The sequence below is a fragment of the Chelonoidis abingdonii genome, chromosome 5 (genome assembly GCF_003597395.2).
Source record: "Chelonoidis abingdonii isolate Lonesome George chromosome 5, CheloAbing_2.0, whole genome shotgun sequence".
Classification (NCBI taxonomy): Eukaryota; Metazoa; Chordata; order Testudines; family Testudinidae; genus Chelonoidis; species Chelonoidis abingdonii.
Window position 1 is genome coordinate 139,080,436 of NC_133773.1, and position 25,120 is coordinate 139,105,555.

The 25,120-nt window shown below is 46.8% G+C and overlaps 1 protein-coding gene across 1 annotated transcript in view; it reads left to right on the forward strand.

The window, feature by feature from the left end:
• Window positions 1–25,120, forward strand: part of PTPRA (protein tyrosine phosphatase receptor type A) — a 267,066-nt gene that overhangs the window by 122,602 nt on the left and 119,344 nt on the right. The window contains 1 exon segment of the mRNA XM_075066663.1: window positions 4,481–4,548. Coding sequence (XP_074922764.1) covers window positions 4,522–4,548 — 27 coding nt within the window. The 5' untranslated portion in view covers window positions 4,481–4,521.

A 25,120-nucleotide genomic window follows, 5' to 3' on the forward strand; every position in this document is an offset into this window, starting at 1 on the left:
GTTGAAGTTCCGTATGGTGTCCTTGGGGACCATTATTCCATCCCTGGATCCCAGAGACTGGTACGCCACCCTCGACATGCAGGACGCTTATTTCCATATAGCCATCTTCCCGCCCCATCGAAGGTTCCTTCGCTTTGTTGTCGGCGGCCGGCATTATCAATTCACGGTCCTCCCGTTCGCCTCTCGATGGCCCCACGAGTGTTTACCAAATGCATGGCCGTAGTCGTCGCCTTCTTCGTCGCAGTCGCGTGCATGTGTTCCCCTACCTCGACGACTGGCTTATCCGGGGACCTCAGAGGAGCGAGTCCTTGCGCACGTCCGCATGGTCAGCGCCTTTTCATGAGCCTAGGCCTAATGCTCAACGCCGAGAAGTCCACTCTAACCCCTACTCAGAGGATAGAGTTTATCGGAGCCGTTCTAGACTCCACCATGGCCCGGGCCGTTCTTCCCTTGTCGCGGTTCCAGGCTTGACAGCCATCATCCACAGGCTGCAGGCAGCACCTCTAACCTCCATACGTACTTGCCTGACACTCTTGGGCCACATGGCGGCCTGCACATTCGTCACGGCGCGCATGTGCTCGCTCCGCCTACGGCCCCTCCAGTCCTGGCTCATCCCTCAGCTCCGTCCGGCCAGGCGCCGTTAGATACAGTAGTCACGATTCCTCAGGACGTCCTCCACTCCCTCCAGTGGTGGCTGGATCGGTCCGTCGTGTGTGCAGGGCTTCCGTTCCATCCGCCCCAGCCCTCGCTGTCCCTGACAACGGACGCCTCAGACTTGGGATGGGGAGCTCACCTAGGTGCCCTGCGGACCCAGGGCCGCTGGTCTCCTCCCGAACTCGCCCTACATATCAACGTGCAGAGAATTGAGGGCGGTCCGCCGCCTGGCTTGTCAGGCGTTCCGTCAGCAGATCCAAGGTCGCTGTGTTTCGGTTTTTCACCGACAACACGACGACGGTATACTATGTAAACAAGCAGGGCGGTACGAGGTCTCCTCTTCTTTGTCAGGAGGCCATGACGTTGTGGGACTTTTGCATAGCCCACTCTGTTCACTTAGTTGCCTTTCTCCCGGGGTTCGGAATACGCTGGCGGATCGGCTCAGCCGGTCCTTTTGCTCCCACGAGTGGTCCCTTCGCCCGGACATCGCCCTGGCGCTCTCCGGAGGTGGGGGCATCCCCATATGGACCTCTTCGCATCCGCAGGAACAGAAAGTGCCCGATGTTCTGCTCTTTCCAAGGTCGCGAACGGGCTCGGTTGCAGACGCCTTTCTGATTCCCTGGGCGACGCACCTCTTCTATGCGTTCCCTCCGTTTCCGTTGATTCACAAGGTCCTTCTGAATGTGCGCAGGGACAGGGCCGCTTGATTCTGATCGCTCCGGCGTGGCCCCGGCAGCATTGGTTCTCTCTCCTGCTGGACCTGTCGGTAGTCGACCCTGTTCCCCTGCCTCTTCACCTGGACCTGATCACGCAGGACCACGGCCGGCTTCGTCACCCGGACCTTCCGTCTCTGCACCTCTCAGCTGGCTCCTGCGTGGGCTGACTAGGTCGAGTTGCATTGCTCTTCACCAGTGAGGCAGGTGCTTCTGGGAAGTAGGAAACCGTCTACGAGGACGACATACTCAGCCAAATGGAAACGCTTTACGTGCTGGTGCGCGGAGAGGCGCTTCCACCCCACCGATGTTTCCATCCCAATCGTCCTCGATTACCTTGGTCGCTCAAGCAGCAAGGCCTGGCGGTGTCTCTCTCCGGGTTCACTTAGCGCTATCTCCACCTTCCACCCGGGGAGCGATGGCCGCTCTGTCTTCTCACACCCCATGGTGGCTAGATTCCTTAAAGGTCTGGAGCGTCTCTACCCCAGGTCTGCGCCCAGCCCCCTCTTGGATCTGAACCTGGTGTTGTCCCGTCTTATGTCCCCCCCCCGTTTGAACCGCTGGCTACGTGTTCCCTCCTCTACTTGTCCTGGAAGACGGCGTTCCTGGTGGCCATCACTTCTGCTAGGCGTGTGTCAGAGCTACGCGCCCTCATGGTAGAGCCCCCGTACACGGTGTTCCATCGCGACAAAGTACAACTAAGGCCGCACCCCGCCTTTCTCCCAAAGTTGTCTCGGCCTTTCATGTCAACCAGGACATATTCCTACCCGTATTCTTTCCCGAAACCTCATTCGTCTCGCCGGGAGCAGCAGTTGCACTCCTTAGACGTGCGTAGGGCGCTCGCCTTTTATATAGAACGGACCAAGCCGTTCCGCAAATCCCCCAGCTTTTTTGTCGCCATAGCTGACCGGGTTAAGGGGTTGCCTGTCTCCTCGCAGAGGATCTCCTCGTGGGTGACATCCTGCATACGGGCCTGTTACGACCTGGCCGGTCTCCGTCGGGCAATGTGACCGCGCACTCTACTAGGGCCCAAGCATCATCGACGGCGTTCCTTGCGCGAGTACCCGTCCAGGAAATCTGCAGGGCAGCGACCTGGTCCTCCGTGCACACCTTCGCTTCCCATTATGCCCTGGTCCAACAGTCCAGGGATGATGCAGCCTTCGGCTCTGCCGTGTTGCACGCTGCGACCTCTCACTCCGACCCCACCGCCTAGGTAAGGCTTGGGAATCACCTACTGGAATGGATATGAGCAATCACTCGAAGAAGAAAACACGGTTACTCACCTTTGTAACTGTTGTTCTTTGAGATGTGTTGCTCATATCGATTCCACGCCCGCCCTCCTTCCCCACTGTCGGAGTATCCGACAAGAAGGAACTGAGGAGTGGGCGGGCCGGCAGGGGTATATATTACCCGCTATGGCGGCGCCACTCCAGGGGGCGACCTGCCAGCCCGCTGGAGTTGCTAGGGTAAAAGTCTTCCGGCGAACGTGCACGTGCGGCGCGTACATCTACTGGAATGGATATGAGCAACACATCTCGAAGAACAACAGTTACAAAGGTGAGTAACCGTGTTTTTCACGCTAAAGAGTCTGCACTACAGTACTTGTGTGAGGTGAACTGAAAAACGCTATTTCTTTTGTTTGTAATTTTTACAGTGCAAATATTTGTAATAAATAATATAAAGTGAGCAGTGTACACTTGGTATTCTGTGTTGTAACTGAAATCAATAATTTGAAAATGTAGAAAAACATCCAAAATATTTAATACATTTCAATTGCGATTCTGTTTAACAATGCAATTAAAACTGCGATTAATTTTTTTAGTTAATTGCATGAGTTAACTGCGCTAAATCGACAGCCCTATTTACAATACATTTTAATAGCAAACTAATGGCATTTCAGGAAGTGAGCACTGAAAATTTAGAAAATAAAAAGCAATCCCATTCTAAGCCAGTTGGCAATGAAATGCAACTGGGCCTTGGTGCCTGAGTTTCTGCTTTCTGCCTGTAATACCGATTTCACTGTTAATGTGGGTTTGGGGCCTTCGTATGCAAATAGTATTTTTGTTTTAGTGGACAATGTTTCTTGTTATATAGGGAGCAGTTCGGGTGAGCCCTAGGCCATCCCATTTTTACTTTAAGAAATATGGTCACCCTAATGTGCTGGGTCTTGAGCCCAGCTCTCTTTTTGAGATGGGTGTCGCAGTCAAGTTATTCCCTTTGCTGTCTCTCTCTGATTTCCTTCCTTTCTTTCTTCCAATTCTTCTCTTCCCCTTACCCCCACCCCCAGTCATTCTGCTCAAACAGCAGCAGACTTCACTAACCTCAGATTAAATTTAGCACTGTGCTATAAATCGAAAACACCAGCCAAGAAAAACCTCTCCTCCCAGTCACATATGGGTGTCCTGCACAACCAAAGTCAGTTCTGATCTGACAGACACCCATGAATGTCATTGTAGGCTGCTCAAGACATTCTGCTTTTTCCCAGGTCATACATAAGATGGGACTCAAGTCCGAACTTGGTAGGTCACACAGTAATGAAGACTCAGCTGGGACACATATTTCAGGACAATGATGAGGTGGCGTAGGAGGGTTGGATGGGGGGTCCTCTGGTACATTTTCTTGAAGGATGTTCCCAAATCTGATGCTCCCTGAAAAATTGCATATGTCAGAGTGTTCTGCTTGGTGATTTAGCCTCAATCTTGGTTTTCATCAACAGCAAAAAGGTGTGACTCTTAGAGTGATTTGACTCGAAAAGTAGTCACACCCACCTGATCCCTAGTGTGGACCATATCATCTCCTACAGACTGCCTTCTGACTGATTGCTCATTTTTAAGGTCATATTATCCCCTATACATGCTTACTACCATATAAGGGACTGGAAACCCATTTTAGTGGAAGATAAATGTGTCCATAATATTATTTTTTTCTCTCTCTCGGGGTCTCTTTATAGTTTTACAATAACATCTAAATAGAGAGCAAGTGAAGTGGAGATGATTTGCTGAAGGCAGTTGCAAGTGTTTGCTCTTTCATATCTTTCCTAAAAATATTTGTAATTGCATAGTTATTAAATTAAGTCTTCATTTTTTTAAAACATTTTTTTTGATTGCTTGCAGGGGACACACTTAGAAGAACCTGTATGGGATCCTAAGGACTTATGAATGGATTACTTATGATGATTAAGGTAAGGGAAAGAGTCACTTATTTTGGCATCTCCCAATTTCCCCTCTTGTTGAAGCAGGCCTTGGGATTTAGAAGGCAATCTATAGTCATTGCTTTATTTTAAAGTTTGCTAATAATCAGAGGTGGTATTGGGACATTGCAGAAGTACTAACTTGTTCTTAGAAATGTCTCTTTAAATGGAAAAAAAATTGTCTTGCATTTTAAGAATAACCTGGAACATAACATACAATGGAAAAAATACTGCTTTCTCTCTTAAGGATAATAATAAGCTCTTTAAATTGTAAAAGCTTTGATTTGAAGAGCTCAGTACAGTAATTTTTGTTTTCTTGAAACTAAGTGGTTGAGTTTGCAATTCAGGTTCTCATCTGTCTTTTCGATCCACTAAGTAGAATATATTTTATTTCCATCATGTTGAAGTGCTGTGGTCAGCTAGTCTGTCCCCAGATGCCATGGTAGGTACAGAAGTGTTGCCATTGCTGATTAATTAGACACAGAAGTATTCTTGTTTTGCTGAAACCATGAATATACTGGGCATGGATTTGAAAAGAAAATAGAAATGTACTCAGGCCTGACATTTATTTATAGATATTTTTGTGACACTCATCACTGTAGGAATTTGTTGTCTGTATTTGCACTTTTCAGAAAGCTTCCTGTGTTTCCATTCTGCCACTAGTAGCTAAAATGGAATGTGGACAGTGCAGTTTCACCACCACAATCTGTGCAGGATTAGGCATCATAACAGTAAAACACCAGTGCCCCTACTCATTATTTGTATTATGGTACCTCTGAGAGTGTTGATTTGTCCCAGGCTGTGTACGCACACATAAACCGGTCCCTGCCCTGAAGAGTTTCTTGTTGAATTAGACAAGACAAGGGGCAGGAAGGAAAACAAACACAGGGGAACAGTTGTGTGTTCTTTTTAAAACCTTACATAGGTTCGCTGGTAGAGCTGGGAGTAGAACCCAGGTTTCCTGATTTTCATGGTAGTGCTCTATCCACACTGCCTGTTCTATCCACGCTTCGTGTTCTACATTAGTTCTCTTGTTATTGCCACCTTCTGGTGGAGCTGTACTGGAGCTATTGTAGAGACAATGAGAATTACCTTGTGTGTGTGTGTTGGCCATCACTCCAGCAGTGTTCTGGTTATATTAAGTTCTCTGCAAATAATCCACTAAAAAACCCCAGTAAACATGAAATACTGTAGTGAGATTAGAAATATGAATTGCCAGTTAAACTCCTATATTTGGTATAGTCTTTTAGAACTTTTTTCCTGATATTATTAGGATTCACTGATCTTGTTTGGCACTGTACAAGGCAGAGGGCGAGAAACTGACACCCCTATTCATCTTGAGTAGTACTCTACTCCATGAGGAGTCCAACAGGAAATTAATGGGGGTCTACCTGTGAGTAGGATATTCTGGAAAGTCAGGAAGGGTGTTGGAATCTGGCTCTAAATAAGAACACCCCTGTGTGCAATCGTTAGCAAGATTATTAGGCTGAAGTGTTATCACTGCAATGAGGGACAGTTTATACCACTTGGAATTACTCTTTCGGATTATCTACAGACTAGAGCACAGAAGCACTGCACCACTTTACTCTTGGTTCATATTTTGAAGGCTTTCTTAGCAATTGTATGAGCTAGAGACTTGGATTCTGGGACTTAAATGATTGTGAAGTGCCTTGGAAAGCAGAGGTAGGCAGGATGTTCCATGCATGGGTGGTGGTATGGAAGAAGGTATGAGGTGTGTATGCGTGGGCAGGAATATTAAATCCAGACTTGTTCTCCAGTTAGCTGTCCTTCCTTTCATTCATTGTGTGTATCATTACCTTCTTTGGCATCCTTTCTTCTGATCCCCTTTGCCATGTGCAGCTCACTTGGCCATGACTAGAAGAAGATAATTGAAATGGGCAGTACAATGTGTCATGATGTTATGTTGCAGACATTAGACTGCGGTCATAAAAACAAGTAATTGGTTTCAGAATGGTAGCCATGTTAGTCTGTATCAGCAAAAACAACGAGGAGTCCTTGTGGCATCTTAGAGACTAACAATTTATTTGGGCATAAGCTTTTGTGGGCTAAAACCCACTTCATCAGATGCATGGAGTGGAAAACAAGTTATTGTCCTGCCAATAAAGAACTCTCTTACAGTATCTCCTTTGATGCTCTAGTTTTCCTTGCCTGAATGTTCCACAACCTAAGAGATCTCACCATTAGTTAACTTCTTCCTGTTATTCAGTCTAAATGTTTCCTTGCTCAATTTCAGCTCACAACTCCTAGTTCTTCTTCGAGTGCTTTCTTATATCGATTCCAATTAGATGTGTGCATGTTCATCAGAAGATTTTTACCCTAGCAACACTCGGTGGGTCGGCTGGGTCACCCCCTAGAGTGGCGCCGCCATGGCGCCGGATATATACCCCTGCCGACCCAACGGCCCTTCAGTTCCTTCTTACTGCCCGGGTCTGTCATTAGAACGGTGGAGCGCGGCTTAGCTGATCTCCACTTCCTTAGCTACTTGTAGTTCTCTCGTTATTCTTGTGTATATAGTTGAAATTTCTATGCTCACAGTTAGTTAGTTTTATTAGTTCTATAACATAGTTAGTGTATATAATTGAGGGGTTCAGGGATTAGCCCCTTCCCCACACCTGGTGCCGAGGCCCATGCCCAGTTCACCGGGTTTCAAACCATGCTCGGCCTGTCACAAGCCAATGCCAACAAGAGATCCTCACGACTCTGCCTTAAGTGTCTCGGGGAATCCCACCTAGCCAATAAATGCCGGATCTTCAAGGCGAGGATGAAAAAGGAGCGGGACTTTCGTCTCAAACAGCTCCTGATGGAGGCAGCTCTTACTCCTCTGCCCTCGGCACTGAGCTCTGGTCAGTCAGCTGGCAAAAGCGCTTCTTCAGCACCGGATCGCACCGGTACCCCTAAGGCCTCTCTGCACCAACCATCTCTGGCACCGCTGTCTGCTTGGCACTGTTCTCTCTCCCCGAGGGTGAAGAGGCATAAGATTTCCGCTGCTTCCGTGCCATCTGCGCTGCAGTCAGAGCACCTGGCTAGATCGGACTGCCCGGCACCTACATCTGCTGCGGCACCCACAACATTGGCACTGTCGATTCCGGTCCCGGAAGGGCCATCAGGTGCGGTGCCTGAAAGCTTCCCCGCCGAGAGCCGTGGTTGAGCTCGCTATTCCCTCCACGCGGGAGACATTTTCCACGGCGAGGGAACTGATCGCAGTCACAGTCTGCACTGCCTCAACCCCCGGCACCGCCAGTGCGGGTCATACAATCTGTGGGCAAGCCTGCCATGATGAGACCATCCTCTCTCGGCACTGCAGAGCGGCACCACTCACGATTGTGATCCCGCCGGGGTTCTCGGTCCCGTTGCCGATCCCGGTCCCGACGCCGCTCACAGTCCTGGCACCACTCCCCTTCTCGGTACCAGTCGCACTCGCAGCACCGTTCAGCGTCCCGTTTGCTGGCCCGGTACTCTCGCCATCAATCCAGCTCCAGGCACCGTGACTCTCGCAGCCTCTCCAGATGCCAAGCTTTGAGATCCCGGTCGACCTCCTGGCACTGCTCCGGTCGTAGGTCCCGATCTTGTTCCCGGTACTGGTATGGCTTCCGGTACCGTTCTCAGGTGCCATACAGAGCAAGATCAGTCAGAGAGGGAGACTCTTCCCAGGGTTTTTCAGCCCCTCGGCCATCCCAACACACATCACTGTCATCTCATGCAGACAGTTCCTATGCACAGGACCATGACTCCGATGTGCCCGCCAGAATCTTCCAGGAGACCCAGGCCCAAGATCAAGGCCCCCATCAGTGGTCATTCTGGACACCTTGGGCATATCATCAGGTGTACTTCCGGTCCCATCTCGCTCTGCCCCCATCGGAGCACCGGGTGCTGGAGGCAACTATCAGCTGCCCCCCTCCCACTAGTACGCAGGAAGCGCCAGTTCAGTCACCAGACTCCCAGATCCCACGGGAGCTGAAGGGCGTCCAAGAGCACGAGGCCACACAGGACCCGCTTGTCCCTGGCCTTTCCTCTTCCTCCTCTCCCGATGAGGCCTTGGCGGGGACATCCTCCACAGGGCCTCCTCCAATTGACCTGAGGGCCCATCAGGACCTCCTGAGACATGTGGCACTCAATATGAATCTCCAGGTGGAGGAGGTCCCGGAGATAGAGGACCCGGTGGTGGGATATTCTGTCAGCTGACGCCCCCACAAGAGTGGCCTTACCATTTATCCGGAAGATCCAGGCCAATGCTGATACCATCTGGCAGTTTCCAGCCTCCGTTCCACCCGCTGCCAGGGGAGTTGAGCGCAAGTACATGTGCCTTCCAAAGGGTACGAGTACCTGTACGTTCATCCTCCTCCCTGCTCCCTCGTCGTACAGTCTGTCAGTGAGAGGGAACGCCATGGCCAGCAACCTCCAGCTCCAAAATTGATGGAGGCTAGGCGCATGGACTTACTGGACCATAAGGTATACTCTGCAGGGGCCCTCCAACTCAGGGTGGCAAACCAGCAAGCCCTGCTTAGCCACTACAACACCTGGGTGGCGATAGGCAAGTTTACGGAGTTAGTCCCTCAAGACTCCCGTCAGGAGTTTGTGGCCCTCTTGAAGGAGGAGAAAAAGGTGGCGAGAACTTCCCTCCAGGCCTCGTTGGATGCAGCTGACTCTGCAGCCAGGACTCTGGCGTCCGGAGTTGCCATGAGAAGCCATGAAATGCGTCAAGTGTCAGGCCTCCCGCCGGAACTGCAACATACGATAGAGGACCTGCCCTTTGACAGTAGAGGCCTGTTTTCTGAAAAGACGGACCCTAGGCTGCAAAGCCTGAAGGACAACAGGGTCATTATGCACTCTCTCAGCATGCACGCGCCAGTGACTCAGCGTCGGCCTTTCCACCCCCAGCCTCACCGCCCTTACCTTCCTCCTAGACAGAGGCAGGACTTTGGCAGAAGGCGTGGTAGAGCCGGTCGTAGATGACAGGACCCCAAGGGGGCCAAAATCAGGGTCCCTCCAAACCACCTAGGGGCCAAAGCCAAACTTTTTTGAAGGTGCGCCCGAGGATGGCGTACCAGTTACTTTCCAGGATCCTTTCCCTCCTCTTTTTTCCAACCGCCTCTCCTTTTTCCTTCCTGTGGGGTCCCAGCTAACTTCAGATCGTTGGGTCCTATGCATGGTGGAACTTGAGTTTCACCTCCAGTTTATTTTACCCCCCTCCTTCCACCCCTATCCTCGTCCCTCTTCAGGGACCCCTCTCATGAGCAATTCCTCTTACAAGAGGTGCGGACGCTCCTTGCCGTGGGAGCCATAGAGGAGGTACCAAAGGACGAAAGGGGCAAGCGGTTCTACTCCCGCTCTTTCCTAATCCCCAAGGCAAAGGGAGTTCTCAGACCTATCCTAGACCTGCGAGAACTCAACAAGTTCATGATAAAGTTGAGGTTCCATCTCTACCTTCCACCCAGGGGAAAGTGGCTGCTCCGTGTTCTCACACCCTATAGTTTCTCGGTTCCTCAAGGACTTGGAGCGCCTATACCTCCAAGTACGCCGCCCCGCCCCAACCTGACACCTCAACCTGGTTCTAACCAGACTTACGTCTGCCCCATTCGAGCCGTTAGCAACTTGCTCGCTACTATACTTGTCCTGGAAGACAGCTTTCCTCGTAGCTATTACATCAGCCAGACGAGTCTCCGCACTTTGGGCTGTCACAGTGGACCCACCGTATACTGTGTTTCACAAGGACAAGGTGCAGTTGCAACCACACCCGGCATTCCTCCCTAAGGTGGTACCAGCCTTTCATGTCAACCAGGATATTTTCCTTCCAGTCTTCCCGAAACCGCACTCATCATGACAAGAGCAACAGTTGCACTCCCTAGACATCCGTAGAGCGCTCGCATTTTATATCGAGCAGACGAACCCTTTCGTAAAATGCCTCAACTCTTCGTCGCAGTGGCAGACCGAATGAAGTTTAGGGATGATGGAGGTATGATAAACGGGAATATGGATATGGAGGTGGATATTACCGCATCTGAGGTAGAGGCCAAACTTGAACAGCTTAATGGGACAAAATCGGAGGGCCCGGACAATCTCCATTCGAGGATATTAAAGGAACTGGCGCGTGAAATTGCGAGCCCGTTAGCGAGAATTTTTAAGCAATCTTCTGGGACTCTAATGACTGTCTCTATCGGAGTCCTAAGAGGAGCAACAGATGTTGCACTCCCACCGTAGAGAACACTTCCGTACAGATGCCGCGGGTCGGCCATATTTAGAAGGGGAACGACCTTAAAAGTCAGACTGTTCATTTTAATATCGATGCGTCCATTAGAGGGAGGAATTCGCAACTGAATTGTACAGACACCCTTCGTAAAATGCCTCAACCTCTTGAGGGGTGCGTGGAGATCGAGAAAATCGAAAGGCCTACCGGTCCATCACTCCCCGGAAGGACTCTACGGCATTAGGTGACCCGAGAATTGGTACACGCAACTGTGCAACTGACGATTCAGTGCACCGTTATCCGAGCACACATCACCGTAGCAAACACCTTCTAGCTTCTAGGCTCAGACAAGCTATCATACTAGGCAGCCTTCCTGAAGGTCACTGGCCCCATCACGGAGATATGTTGCCCACAGCAGCTTCTTAACCCTTGGAGGGCCCATTGGGGCTATGTTATCCCTTTTCATATCGCTCTCCCTTCCATCCCCCAGCTCAAAAAAGAAAGAGAGCCCCTTACTTGATGTCCTATTGGGTGGGCACACCCTGCCCCCCCCCAATTGTCGACGTCTTATCACAGGCTTTTTGGTCGAGAAAAATAGATCACCATCTAACCCCCAACAAGAGATGATTGCAGAACTTGGCAAAGGCAAGTAATTTCCTGCACTCTGCTAACATTCACAGGTCCGACAACCAAGCAAAACGCTTTAGGGCTGGGGAGGACGAAATAGCCTAGTACACCGTGTGAGGAAAGCAACCTAGTTGGAACGATATGAGAAGCACTCAAAGAGAAAAAGACATTACTCACTTTTGTAACTGTTGTTCTTTCAAGATGTTGCTCATCATCCGATTCCAGAAGCCTGCCGTCTTCCCCCTACTGTGGAGAAGCATGTCCAGAGCTAAGTGCATCCGAATAGGGAGACCGTATCGGCTCGGGGCTGGTATATTTACTCCTCTCTGGTTAGAAGCACGTCCCATGGTGCAGACCGACAAAGTCTTCTTCACCTAGGGGGCCGTACCTAGCCGACACACTGAGCCGGAGGTGGAACTCAGTGTTCTTCTGCCTATGACATGAGTCTAAGTAGCAACAGTTGCACGTCCCTAGACCTCGATAGAAGCGCTCGATTTATATCGTAGGCGCGGAGACCCTTTCGTAAAAGCCCTCAAACTTCCTTCGTTGCAGTGGCGACCGAATGAAAGGCCCCTCCGGTCTCCTTCCAGAGGATTCGTCTTGGGTGACCGGCATGCCATCCGACTTGTTTATACTGGGCTCATGGGTTCCTCCCAGGCCCACCCCACCGCACATTCTACCGCAGGGATCCTCAGGCTTTCATTGGCCGCCTTCCTGCAGCTCATGGGCCCATCCAGGAATATGCTTGGCGCATTGCTACCTGGTTCTCATACCACCACCTTTCGCCTCTCATTACGCGCTCTGTTCAACAGTCCAGAGATGATGCCAGCCCTTTGGCTTCAGCGCAGTTTTTGCATTCTGCCACATCACTTCTTCGACTCCCATCCGCTAGGTAAGGCCTTGGATCACCTGTTGGAATCGATATAGAGAGCCCACTCAAAGAAAAGACAGTTACCTCCACTTTTGGTAACTGTTGTTCTTCAAGATGTTGCTCAGTATACCGATTCCAAAGCCTGCCGCTCCTTCCCCTACTGTGGAGAGCGCCGATCAAGTATGGGAACCCTGTCAGGGCTTGGTTCCGCAGTGGATCTATCTTCATTATCCGGCACTTCATAGGTGGGGCGCCACTCTTCTTGGGCACCTACGGCGACCGATCCCACTGATGTCTGTTTCCCGAAGGGACCAGCGTTCTACATTATCTTTCTGAGGAACGTAAAAATCTTCTGACGAACGTGCACGCAGCGCGCGCACACTTACTTGGAATGGATATGAGGAACACATCTCGAAGAACAACAGTTACAAAGGTGAGTAACTGTCTTTTATTCCCCCCTCACTGACCACCCTACATGAAGGCTCCACCCCCTCTCCCACACCCACTTGGAGTTCAAACTCTCCAAATCCCAAATGTGTAGATAGTTAGTTATTAATTCTTCTTGTCCCTTATGCATTGTTTATCACTCCAGACACATTATTTAAGTCCAGCCTTATTCATATTTTTTGCCTTTTCTCTAAAGGCCCAATACAAGCTGCACTGTTATCCACAGAGAGACTGCCATTGCCTTCAGAGTGGTGATCAACCTCTAAATTCCCACCAGTTTAACATCATTTCTGTCCAGAGGTACACGGAAATGAGATTGTGCATGAAATTTTGCATACATGCCTTCAGGCATAATGCCGCATTGTGGGCTGGATTTTGCCCTCTTGCATGCAGCCCAGTTGACTGCAAGAATGTATCATAAATTAACATTTGATCCTGCGTGTTCATTCTTCACCAGTGCAAGAAAGCTGCTTGCTGTAAAACAGGAGTTGTCTTTTGGTAACACCAATGGAAACAGTGGGTTTTATAGGTAGTGTTAGCTCACTAGTTGGTATTTGAAGGAAAAGATGGAAATTCATATTCTGACGAGCAAATGATTTACAATAGGTTTGTGGATCTTAAATGTGTTTGCACTTCTTGTTTGGCTTAGGATAAGAGCTGTGTGGCATGTCCTTGAGAAGGAATTTGCATGGATGATTCCTTTCACAAAATGAACATCTGTATAGGTATTCACACCATTTTCGATAGTATCTGAGCATCCATAAAATGAGTCTGTATATAGTTCAAGGAGTATCTAGAAGGTGCCTTGTTAAAGCCTATTTGGTTATCCTGTCTCTTGGGAGAGGTAGTGTCTTCTGATGACGTTAGATGAAATGCTAGTCAGTAGCTACCATCAAGGGTGTTTTCTCTGGTATAGACAGTACCATAGGTACATATGGAGATATTCAGATATGCTTCTCTGTAAGGGTGCGGACTCACCCCTGCGGTGCCTCCTGCTGGTCTCTCAGGGAATTAGCTCTATTTCCAGCCCGGAGCACCCTCTGCAGGCCAGTGATCCACTACTGCTTAGCCCCCATGTCCCTCTCTGGACTCCGGTGCCCTGTTAGCTGGGATGCTGCCCCCCGGCAGTAACCCCTTTTCTCTGAGTCTCCCCTCCCCAGGAAGCCCTCACCCACTATCCCCACCTTGCCTCATTATCAGGCTACTGCCAATCATTGTCTTGCCTCCATTCCCAGGGGCAGACTGCAGTATCAGCCCACTCATCACTGGCAAGGTTGGGTTTGGACCTGCTCCCTGTGCCTACCCCTGGGCTGCCCTCTGCAACCCCCAGTACCTGTTGGCCTTATGCTAGGCCGCAGCCTGGGGCTCTCCAGGCAGGAGTTCCCCAGCTCCTCTGCCTTTCCCCAGCCCTGCTCCACTCAGGTACTCTGCTCAGGTCTCTGCAGCCAGGCCCTTCTCCCTCTACAGGCAGAGGGAGACTGTTTGGGTTCCTGGCGCACAGCCTTTTTATACTGGCCAGATTGGGACGTGACCCTGCTGCGGCTGCTTCCCTAGTCAGCCCAGCTTTTAGAGCTGCAGCCCTCTCCAGGGCTGCTTTTTAAACCCCTCAGGGCAGGAACTGGTAACCACCCCGCTACACTCTCATTTCTTTAACCTCTTCCACAGTTGTTTGGTTTGCAATAGTGCTCAATTACATAACTGGAAAGAATGATTCCCTCCATTGCAGGAATTACTGGATGAAATGTTATGGCCTGAATAATATAGGAGGTTGCACTAGATGACCATAATGTGGTCCTTTTTGACCTTAATGTTTATGAATCTGATACTTAGCTCTTGTTAGTTGCTTGATGGGGAATACCCCAGTATTCCTTTAGAGGCATTTTCATTTTGTAAAATTAGTTTAACATATGTTAATTACCAAAGAGCTGAATTTTTCAGGCAAGCCAGAGGCTGAAAACTGTTGATCCAAGTTGTTGAGTGAATAATTATGAATAATGAAACCATGCTCATAAATAGGAAAAGGTCACCTAGACCCAAAGGTTTCTTTCAGACTCACAAAATAATAAAGCCTGTTGATCAAATTCTTGGTTCAGCTCAGCTCTAACATACACACTGGTTATGGTGAAATTTAAACTGAAGCCAGGGGATTGAGTAAACTAGTTACAATGCCTTTCGCCTCCGTGGCTAGAGACAAGGAAGAAAAGAATGAGTGGACATCTGGCTTAAACAAATGCTACAGGTTCATATCAACTAATCACATGTCCATCATCTGAAAGGTTGACTTTGACAAAACTTCCCCTTGTTTTTATAACTTGCTGTAAGATTCAAATGCAGTATTGTACAATCTGAGAAATATAGGAGCAAGAACAGAGCTGAGTAAAGCTACTTCAGTGGCTTATCCATTCTCATTGACACTAGAGTTAGGGAGAGAGTTAGAATAAACAGGAGTGATGTCAACACAGAGGTGTTTATTTTGAGAACTGTTAACTAACAGAACTGTATATTCTAGGCTTCAGCATTAAATATAACCAGTAGCCTAACGTCTGTGCCCTGGAACAAATGTTTTGGTGTCATGTCTACATTAGAATTTATAGTTGTGTTAATACTTCTGAATAAGTGTAGATATACTGAGCAAATGGGAGGCAGTGGGTGGCAAGGTGGTGGTTTGAGTTTAATGTTTTTTCATGTCTAGTATGATCTGGTAAGCTGTCAAAGGAAGTGGTGAAAACCTCAACTCTGTTTGATGCATTTAAAAGCAGACTGGACAAAAGTTTGGAAAACAAACTTAAGGGAATTATTCTTTTGCTGGCTTCTGTGCAAGAAGAAATCGATGATCTTCCCCTCTCTCATTTATGATTCCTAGAGAGAAAAGGTGGGTGAGGTACTATCCTTTTATTATACCAATTTCTTTTGATGAAAGATGTTTTCGAGCTACACAGCTCTCTAGCTTGTCTCTCACCAACAGAAGTTGGTCCAATAAAAGATATTACCTTACCCACCTTGTCTATCTAATATGTGGGACCAAACAGCTACAACAACACTGCAAACAATGTCCTATCATTTTAATTTTTGTTGATTATCTTTATGCTTTGTTCACTTTCAGCAGAACAGTGAAAAATGGCCTTGGTGTAAGTGAGACTTAGGCTCTGAGTGTATGTCTATGTTGCAGTAAACCTGTGTCGTTGTGTTTGAGCCTGGGTCAATGGACTCGGGCTATGGAGATAAAAATCACAATATAAACATTCGGACTCGACTCCTCGCAGAGTCTCAAGACCTGGACCAGAGCCCAAACCTGGATGTCTAAACTGCAATTTTTAGTCCTACAGCCTGAGCCTTGTGAGCCCAAGTCAGCCAACTGCAGGATAGAAGTATCCTGGGGCGTATGTCTGCATTGCAGTTAGGCACCTGCAGCTGGCCTGTGCCAGCTGACTCGGGCTATGGGGCTGTTTAACTGCAGCATAGACTTCTGGGCTTGGGCTGGAGTTTAATTTCTAGGACCCTATGAGGTCAGAGGGTCTCGGAGCTCAGGCTGTGGCTGAGCCTGGAAGTCTATACTGCAGTTAAGCAGCCCGGAGGCCCTCGAGCCTGAGTCAGCTGACTTGGGCCACCTGTGGGTTTTGAATTGCAGGGTAGACATACCCTGAGTGTCTTGCTCCCTCTACAATACTAACATTACAGCCAGTGACTCAGAGAGAATGGCCTAGTGGTTTGGGTGCTAGCTTGGGACTTGCAAGCTCCAGGTTCAGTTTCCTGTCCTCCTACAGACTGCCTGTGGACCTTGGGCAAATCACTTTTTGTCTCTCTGGATCTCCATGTCCCCCTTTGAAAAATGGGTATAATAGCACTGGCCGACCTCAGGGATGTTGAGGATAAATACATTAAAGATTGAGGCACTTGGCTGCTAATGTAATGGGGGCCAAATAGGTACCAATGATATCCAGATGGACTAGTCTCCTTAAGAGGAGATTATGCATTCAATGTAGAACAATTTGCCCTATTAAAATGTGATAGTAGACAGTTTGCCATGCAGCATAGGAGTGTCTCAAGACGGTCTGTTCATAACATGCTTGCACACTGAAGAAAAAGTATTCCTTGTTCACATGAAACAGATTTGGCCTTCTCATGGTGATGAAAAAGACTTTACCTCATGGTGATTACAACCAGGAGGCAAATTGCTTATTTGGGTAAGGAATGCTTCATTCAAAGATTGTGAACTCCTTTATTTCTTAACAGATGTCTTTGGGACACTCCGACATGACATGAAGGTTGTCTGTTGCCACATTTCTGACGTTCAGTTAGCCCTTGAGACTCAGCTTTGACATGGATATGCAGATAGATAACTTGTACTAGTATTTTTAATCAAAGCTCTAAGTAATCTGCAGAAGCAGCTGAGTATCAGCCATTAGGACCATTCCAAAAGCCAGTGTTAAGAGTGTTTTTTAAAAGACCTTTTAAACAAACATGGAGACTGGGAAAAGGGTTGGAATATGGGAGTAACATGGGCCCTTATACCAAGGTATAAGGGAGAGAAGAGAGAATATGGGGGGGACATCTTCAAGTCACCAGGGCCTGATTAAGTGCATCCTGGAATACTCAAGGAGCTGACTGAGGAGATATCAGAACCATTAGCGATTATCTTCAAAAAGTCATGGAAGACCATCGAGATTTCAGAAGACTGGAAAACGGCAAATATAGTGCACATCTATTTAAAAAAAAAAAGGAAACAAGACAATCTGGGGAATTACAGACCAGTCAGCTTAACTGCAGTACCTGGAAAGGTAATGGAGCAAATAATTAAATTATCAGTTTGCAGACACCTAGACGATAAGGTAGTGATAAATCTATGCTGACTGTTGTTTAAGGACAAATGGTGTCAAACCAGCCAAATAGCTTTCTTTGACAGGGTAATAACAAGACTTGTAGATGGGGCGGGGGGTGGGGGGGAAGGGGTATATGTGCTAATCTTGATTTTTACTAAGGCTTTTGATACTATCTTGCATAACCTTCTCATAAACTAGAGAAATACAGCCTAGCTGTTGCTAGTATATGGTGGGTGCATAATTGGTTGGAAAACCGTTCCCAGAGAGTAGTTTATCAGTGATTCATAGTCAAGCTGGAAGAGCAAATCCAGATGTGTCTCTTAGGGATCAGTTTTGGGTCCAGTTACGTTCAATAACTTCATCAGTCATTTAGATAATAGCATGCAGAGTACATTCATAAAGTTTGTGGGTAATACCAAGCTTGGAGGGGTTGCACGTGCTTTGGAGGCTAGGTTTAAAATTCAAAGTGATCTCAACAAACTGGAGAAATGATCTGAATCAAATGGATGAAATTTAATAAGAACAAATACAAAGTACTCCACTTAGGAAGGAACAGTCAGTTCACATATACAAAATGGGAAATGATGGCCTTGGAAGAAGTATGGCAGAAAGGGTTCTGGGGGTCCTAGTGGATCACATGCTGTTGGCTCATATTTAGCTTAACACTTTTTTGCAAAAAAAGCAAACATCATTCTGGGATGTATTAGCAGGAGTGTTGTAAGCAAGACACAAGAAGTAATTCTTCCACTCTACTCTGTGCTGATAAAGATGCATCTGGAGTATTGTGTTCAGTTCTGGGTGCCACATTTCAGAAAAGATGTGGACAAATTGGAGAAAGTCCAGAGAAGAGCAACAAAAACGATTAAAGGTTTAGAAAACATGACCTAATGAGGGAAGACTGAAAAAAATTGAGTTTGTTTAGTCTGGAGAAGAGAAGACTGAAGGGGGGACATAAGTTTTCAAGGACATAAAAGGTTGTTACAAGGAGGAGAGAAATAAGTTGTTCTCCTTAACATCAAAGGATAGGACCAGAAGCAATGGGCTTAAGTTGCAGCACGGACAGTTTAGGTTGGACTCTAGGAGAAAAATTCCTAATTATGAGGGTAGTTAAGCATTGGAATAAATTGCCTAGGGAGGTTGTGGAATCCCCACCATTGGAGATTTTTAAGAGCAGGTTAGACAAACACCTGTCAGGGATGGTCTAGAGAATACTGTATATACTCATTCATAAGCTGAATATTTTTGGTAAAAAAATTATGCATCAAAGAGGAAGGGGTTGGCTTATAAACGGGTCTACACCAAATGTGGTGATTTTAAACTCTGTGGAATCATTGAATTAAATATATAATACATTGTCATTTTGTTTACCTGGAGTGTCTGTAGCCATGGAGCCCCCCAGCTCCTATTGGCTGGGAACAGCAAACCGTGAACAGTGGGAGCTGAGGGGCTCCATTCCTGTGAAGGCTCCTAGTAAACACAACATCCAGGCCCGCTAGTGGCTTATCCTAACGATCCAGGAGCCAAAGTTTTCCAACCCCTGAAATATAGTGTCAGCTTATGAAAGGGTCATGCAGTTTTTGCGATTTTTACCTAACCATTTTGGAGGGTTAGCTTATAAACGGACGGGCTAATGAATGAGTATATACGGTACTTAGTCCTGCCATGAGTGCAGGGCACTGGACTAGATGACCTCTTGAGGTCCCTTCCAGTCCTATGATTCTATAATCTACAGTTTATACCAGGGGTCGGCAACCTTTCAGAAGTGGTGTGCCGAGTCTTCATTTATTCACTCTGATTTAAGGTTTCGCGTGCCAATAATACATTTTAACGTTTTTAGAAAGTCTTTCTATAAGTCTGTAATATATAACTAAACTATTGTTGTATATAAAGTAAATGAGGTTTTTAAAATGTTTAAGAAGCTTCATTTAAAATTAAATGAAAATGCAGGGCCCCTCGGACCGGTGGCCAGGTCCCAGGCAACGTGAGTGCCACTGAAAACACTGGTCTACAATTTTTGAGAAGTCGTCTGCTTCAGAGATAAAATGTGGTATGTATTATGTATTTTGATGTGCTGAATTCAAATATGACAATTAAAACAACTGATTGGCTACTGTTTCTAAGATATTTAAGTTTTTTACATTTTATGTCTATGTATATTGTGTAGATAGTAGAATTTTAATCATAAATTGTAAACCTAGGTATTTTCATGTGTTTATGGTTGCTTTACATGATAATATTTCACCTGTCCTGTTTATGTAACACTTTAAAAATCAGCAAAAGGGTTATATAAATAAAATTTATTATGAAACAGAAGGCAAACTTATGTACATAGTTTAGTCCTATTCAGTGTCTACTTGGCACTTCTTGGCTTGTCTCTTGTATTTATTAATGGAGCATCTCTTGTCACTGTCCAGCAATAGTCTGCAAGCACTGATGGGCTCCATTTGCCCTGATAGCGTTTTCCATTGTTGCAATGTCCTGGTGAAATGCTCGCCGTTCATTGCTCACTGCTCCCAGTCAGTGGGAAAATCTAGATGAGAGTGCAAAAATGTATCTTTAGTGACATGTTGCAACCAGGTTTTGTATGCCTTGAGGAGGTTTCCACCAACAACTGTAGTTGTCTGCCTTGTTGTTTCTGAAAAATTTATTTGCCACTAACTGGAGGCTTTCCATGCCGTCTTTTCCTTGCCACGCAGTGCATTGTCATGCATCATCTCGAAGAAGTTCACGAATCTGAGGATCAACAAGACAACTTCCTTTATCTTAGCTCACTTAACCTTGGAAATTTTCCACGGAGTATTTGAAGCTGCTTGTGTTTTGCAATGGCTTTGACAAAGTTCTTCATCAGACCCAGCTTGATGTGTAAGGGTGTAACAATCTTCCTTGATTCAACAAGTGGTGGATTGCTGAACACTTTCCTTCCCAGGCTCCATGACTGTCGGAGTGGCCTCTTTCTTGATGTAGTGCGAATCTCCTTGGCACGACTAATCCCATTCGCAGAGAAAAACAGCAGTACTTGTGTATCCAGTCTGCAGACCAAAAAAACCGAGAGCACAACCTTCCAAATCGCCAAAGCGCACTGATGTTGGTCTAGTTTATGCACCTCAAAGTGTTCATGTTGTCATAGGTTTCCTTCATATGGACTGCATGACAACTGGAATTATGCAAAACATTGCCATTCTGCAGCAACAACCAGCTTTAAGACTCATCTTCGATGAATCAAATGACAGTTCGCACTCATCTGGAATCTGAACATGTTGAGGGCTGCCATCACACCATCGATGTTGTTGCAGGCTACAAGATCACCTTCCATGAAGAAGAATGGGACAAGATCCTTTTGACGGTCACGGAACATGGAAACCCTAACATCACCTGCCAGGAGATTCCACTGCTGTAGTCTGGAGCCCAACAGCTAGACTAGAACCAATCAACAATTTTAAGCATCATTTTTGTTCTCAGTGACCCAGAATTAGTAAAGTTTGACTACATTTATTTCTGAAGCATTTTGGCTGTAGAGCAGTGACATCAACTCGCATGCTGCCTTGGCATGCGTGCCATAGGTTGTCTATCCCTGGTTTATACTATAAAATTAGAATGTTCAAAAATGTCTTCGTTTTGTGTTTGTTTTTTAAATGATGCCGGGGGAAAGGGCGGCGAGGAACAGTCCCTGTTTTGTTCTGGGCCATTTCACAATCCAGACATTTTTAGCTGTGTGGTTTTGCAGGTTTTACATTTAATTGTGTGAAATAAATAGGGCCTGATTTCTGAAAGGGCTTAGTTCCTGTTACTCCAATAAAAACTAATGGGAGCTCAGGCTCTCAGCCTCTTTGAAAATCAGACTGTCAAGTTTTTGGAGGATGCAAACTGACCAAAGGCGATATTTTCAAAAGTAAAAGAAGAAAAGTCACACTGAAAGTCATGGGGGTTTGTGCTCCTAAATCACTTAAATTATTTTGAAAATCCTACACTGTGTGCACAAAATTAGAAAAAGGATTGCTTTTGAGTCCTAAATGTCTTTCACTTACATGAATTTTCGTGAAAAATAGCCACATTTCACAAGACTTGCAAAATCTGATCTTTCTTGTGCATTTATGAGCATCTAGGTTTTGATTTTCATGGTAACTGTTTCACATAGGACTGGCATTAAACACAGTACACCAATGTCCTGCTGTCTGGATTCACTGGTGTTTGTGTACTTAAATAAAACACAGTTCATACAGACCATTCCAGGAAGCATGCTGGAACCTGTTAGCAATACCTTGAGCTGTTTATTTAAACAAAAACATCGTCCGCCTTGTCTCTGAAATTAGTAATTTTGGCAGTAGATTGTGCAGCAGCAGGTCTTGCTCTTACAGGTGATTGGGAAAACCCTTTGGCATTATTTCGCATGCCTGTAGGTTACCTAGAGTATGTGCTAGTGCTGCATATCTGATCACAGAACATTTGTGATCCCTTCGATTCCAGCTGTTGTGCTTGGAGATCTCCAAGGCTATTTCCAGGACCTGCACTTTTGAAATACATTCACAAAGAACTGACACTTTGCAAGTGATTTGGCAGCTGGGTAGTGCAGGAACCTACATAGATTCCAGAAATGAGTTACTGGGGTATTTGTGGGAGTTTAAAAGATAAATGGGGACCTGATTCTGTGAATTCAAGTATTTTACACAGTAGGTTGAAGGGCTACTTCTAGAAAGTCAGGCTTCTGTACCAGATATGGACTGGCTGCAGAGTTTCCTTGTTGGAGAGATGCACACTAGTTGGGTTCACGATAAGATTTTTTTTTAATGCAGTAGTGCTCAGCCTTATTACACAGGAGGGCCACATAAACCTAAGCACCACCTTGTGTGGGCCAAACATCCTGTATTGATTTATATTTTAAGTTCAGCTTGTTGTTTTCTGTTTACAGTATTGTTTGTTTACACACTTGTAACCTAAAATGATGTAAATATGACAACAAAATGCTAATGAATCTGTCGTTAGTATATTGTGCTGAAGCAGGCTGTAGGCCTTAAGAAATGCTCTGAATGGCCATGTACAGCCCATGGGGCTGTAGGTTGGGCACCCCGGCTTTAATGTTCTGCTGGTGGCATGGCTGAGGTTAATTTAAATAAAGTATGTGACACACAGTGCCACCTAGTGGCTGAACAGTATAATACAGGTTAGCATTCCATAGCATCTCTCCCTTTTAAGTCAGTGGTCCCCAAATTTTGGGGGGTTATGCCCCCCTTACCCTGTCTGCTTCTTCATGCCTGCCTGGAGTGGGGCTGCAGCTCCCATGGCGGGGGACACAAATAGGTGTAAAGGGGCTAAGTCTGAGGCTGCAGCTGGAGATGGGGGTAGGGCCATAGCCACAGCCAAGGGTTGAGGCCAGGGTCAGGAGCGGAGCTATAGCTGGGATGCAGTGGGGGGCCAACAGCAGGATCTATGGCCAAGAGCAGAGCCGCAGCTGAGCTGCGGTGGAGGCCAGCAGCTGGGCCTTCTGCCAGGTATGGAACTACACCGAGGTTGGGGACCAGGGCTGCAGCTGGGGGAGGGGCCAGAGCAGAGCTGGGGCAGATCTGGGTGGCGTTCCCTCCCTGCTCCTCATGGGGGCTGGCCTGGGATCACTGCTCTCCCTCCACCCCTCTGAACATTCCTCTGTGCCCCACCAGGGGGGTGACCCACAGTTTGGAGACGTCTGCTTTATGTTGTACTTTCCTGATATTCAGTACGTATCAGCCTAAGTGTCTGAATCGTACTGGTTTTTTAATTACACAAACTGAATGTGTAACAGCTTTTTCATGTGGCTGTGGTCAGTCTGGAATCCTTGAGTCATCGTCTTGTTCTGCATCTATCATCTGTAGAGTTTGCTCTATTGGTGGTTCTTTCTGTAGTGTCAGTGGCTTTTGTTGAACTCTCCACTATTAGTCTCAATTGCATGTGATCTAGCTGTTAAATTATTTTTCTTGAACAGCTGGAGTTGGTGGAGGTATTTAGAACTGGGGGACAAGAGGCAGGGAAGAATACTCTAGAAGCTGCTAAGGAGGCTGGAGAGGAGCACACGTTGCAGTGATCAAGGTAGGAGTTGAGGATCTGGTTGAGTTCTAGTTGTGAGCATAGATAAAAGGTCTGAATTTAGAAATGTTCTTAGGTGGGAGAGGCGGGAGTGCCAGGCACTGGACGTAGCCTGGATGTTTGAAGCAGAGGGAGGAGTCAAAAATTATTCCTTATTTATAGGTCTGAATCTCAGGGAGGATGGTGGTAACAGCTGTGACTGGGAATAAAGGAATCTGAAAGTGAAATATCCGAAAGAGTTGGAATCCAATGCCTTAAATTCAAAATTCTGTGTTAATGCAAGGTTAGGAAGGTTGCATAATTTAGAACTGCATGAAATCTGAAAGACAGCACCTCCCACAGCACAGCACCCCTAATACCATGTTGGGGCACTGGATCAGCAACGACTTGGACGTATGAAGTGTACTGAATCAGCAACATATGCAGCTCCTGCATGTTCTGCAGCAAAGCTATTAAAAGAATTCACTGCTTCTGCTTTAGAGCATCTTATTCCTATTGCTAGACCATGCTCCTTCATAAACATAAAACAAAAGCCCTCTCCAGATTAGGATCTAAATCCAGGTGGTAAATAACCTCTCACCTATTAATGAATAGCTGCCTTCAGCTGAATAGATACTAGCTGCAAGCTTCAGACTAGTTTATTGCTCTCACACCACCTTTTTAATACTTACAGTCAAAGAAAGCAAAGGCCCATATTTGCTTCACTGTGAAGGCAACATGAGAAGCAAAGTTTCTTAAAGATGTTTGTTACAGGAAAAGCACCCAACCTCGTATTTCTACTGCTCCTTCCCCTACTGAATTCAAGTTGTCAGGGAGGTTCACATCTGCTAGATGAAAGCTCAGCCACATATTGTGCATAATGCAAATTTTTCCCCCAAATGACTGATCACATGAAACGAATCGTCCACTCTCCGGCTGCTGGCCTACCCTACAGGAGTTGTTGGGCTTCAGTGAGGCATCCAAGTTCCCGCTGGGCTCATCTCTGCAAAAGTGTGGTCTGTGGCACCGGAATTGCCAGCTAATTTCAAGCAGAGAGGCTTAAAAATATTCATAGGCACAAAACCAAAAAACCCCAACAAACTCTACTGATCTCAAGTAAGCTTCTTGGAGAAAAAGCTCTTTCTTTGGGGATGGGAGTGGAAATTATGCTACTTTGCTTCACAGAGAATCTATTAACTCCTAAAAGGCTGTTGTCTTTCCAGAGTGCCAGCCAAAAGGCCTGACCCAAACCCAATTTAATTCAATGAGTCTTTCTAGTGACTTCAGTGTGCTTTGGATCAGACCCCAAATGAGTCTCTTGGGAAGACATCTGTCAAGGTTCCTTTCCCACTCTGAACTTTAGGATACAGATGTGAGGACCTCTATTGACACTTCTAAGCTTAATTACTAGCTTAGATGTGGTAACACTGCCACCATCCAGAAATTTCAGTGTCTGGAACACTTCCTGTCCCCCCAAAACCTTCCTTCCCTGGGCAGCCTTGAGAGGCTTTTTCACCAAGTTCCTGGTGAACACCGATCCAACCCCTTGGATCTTAACAC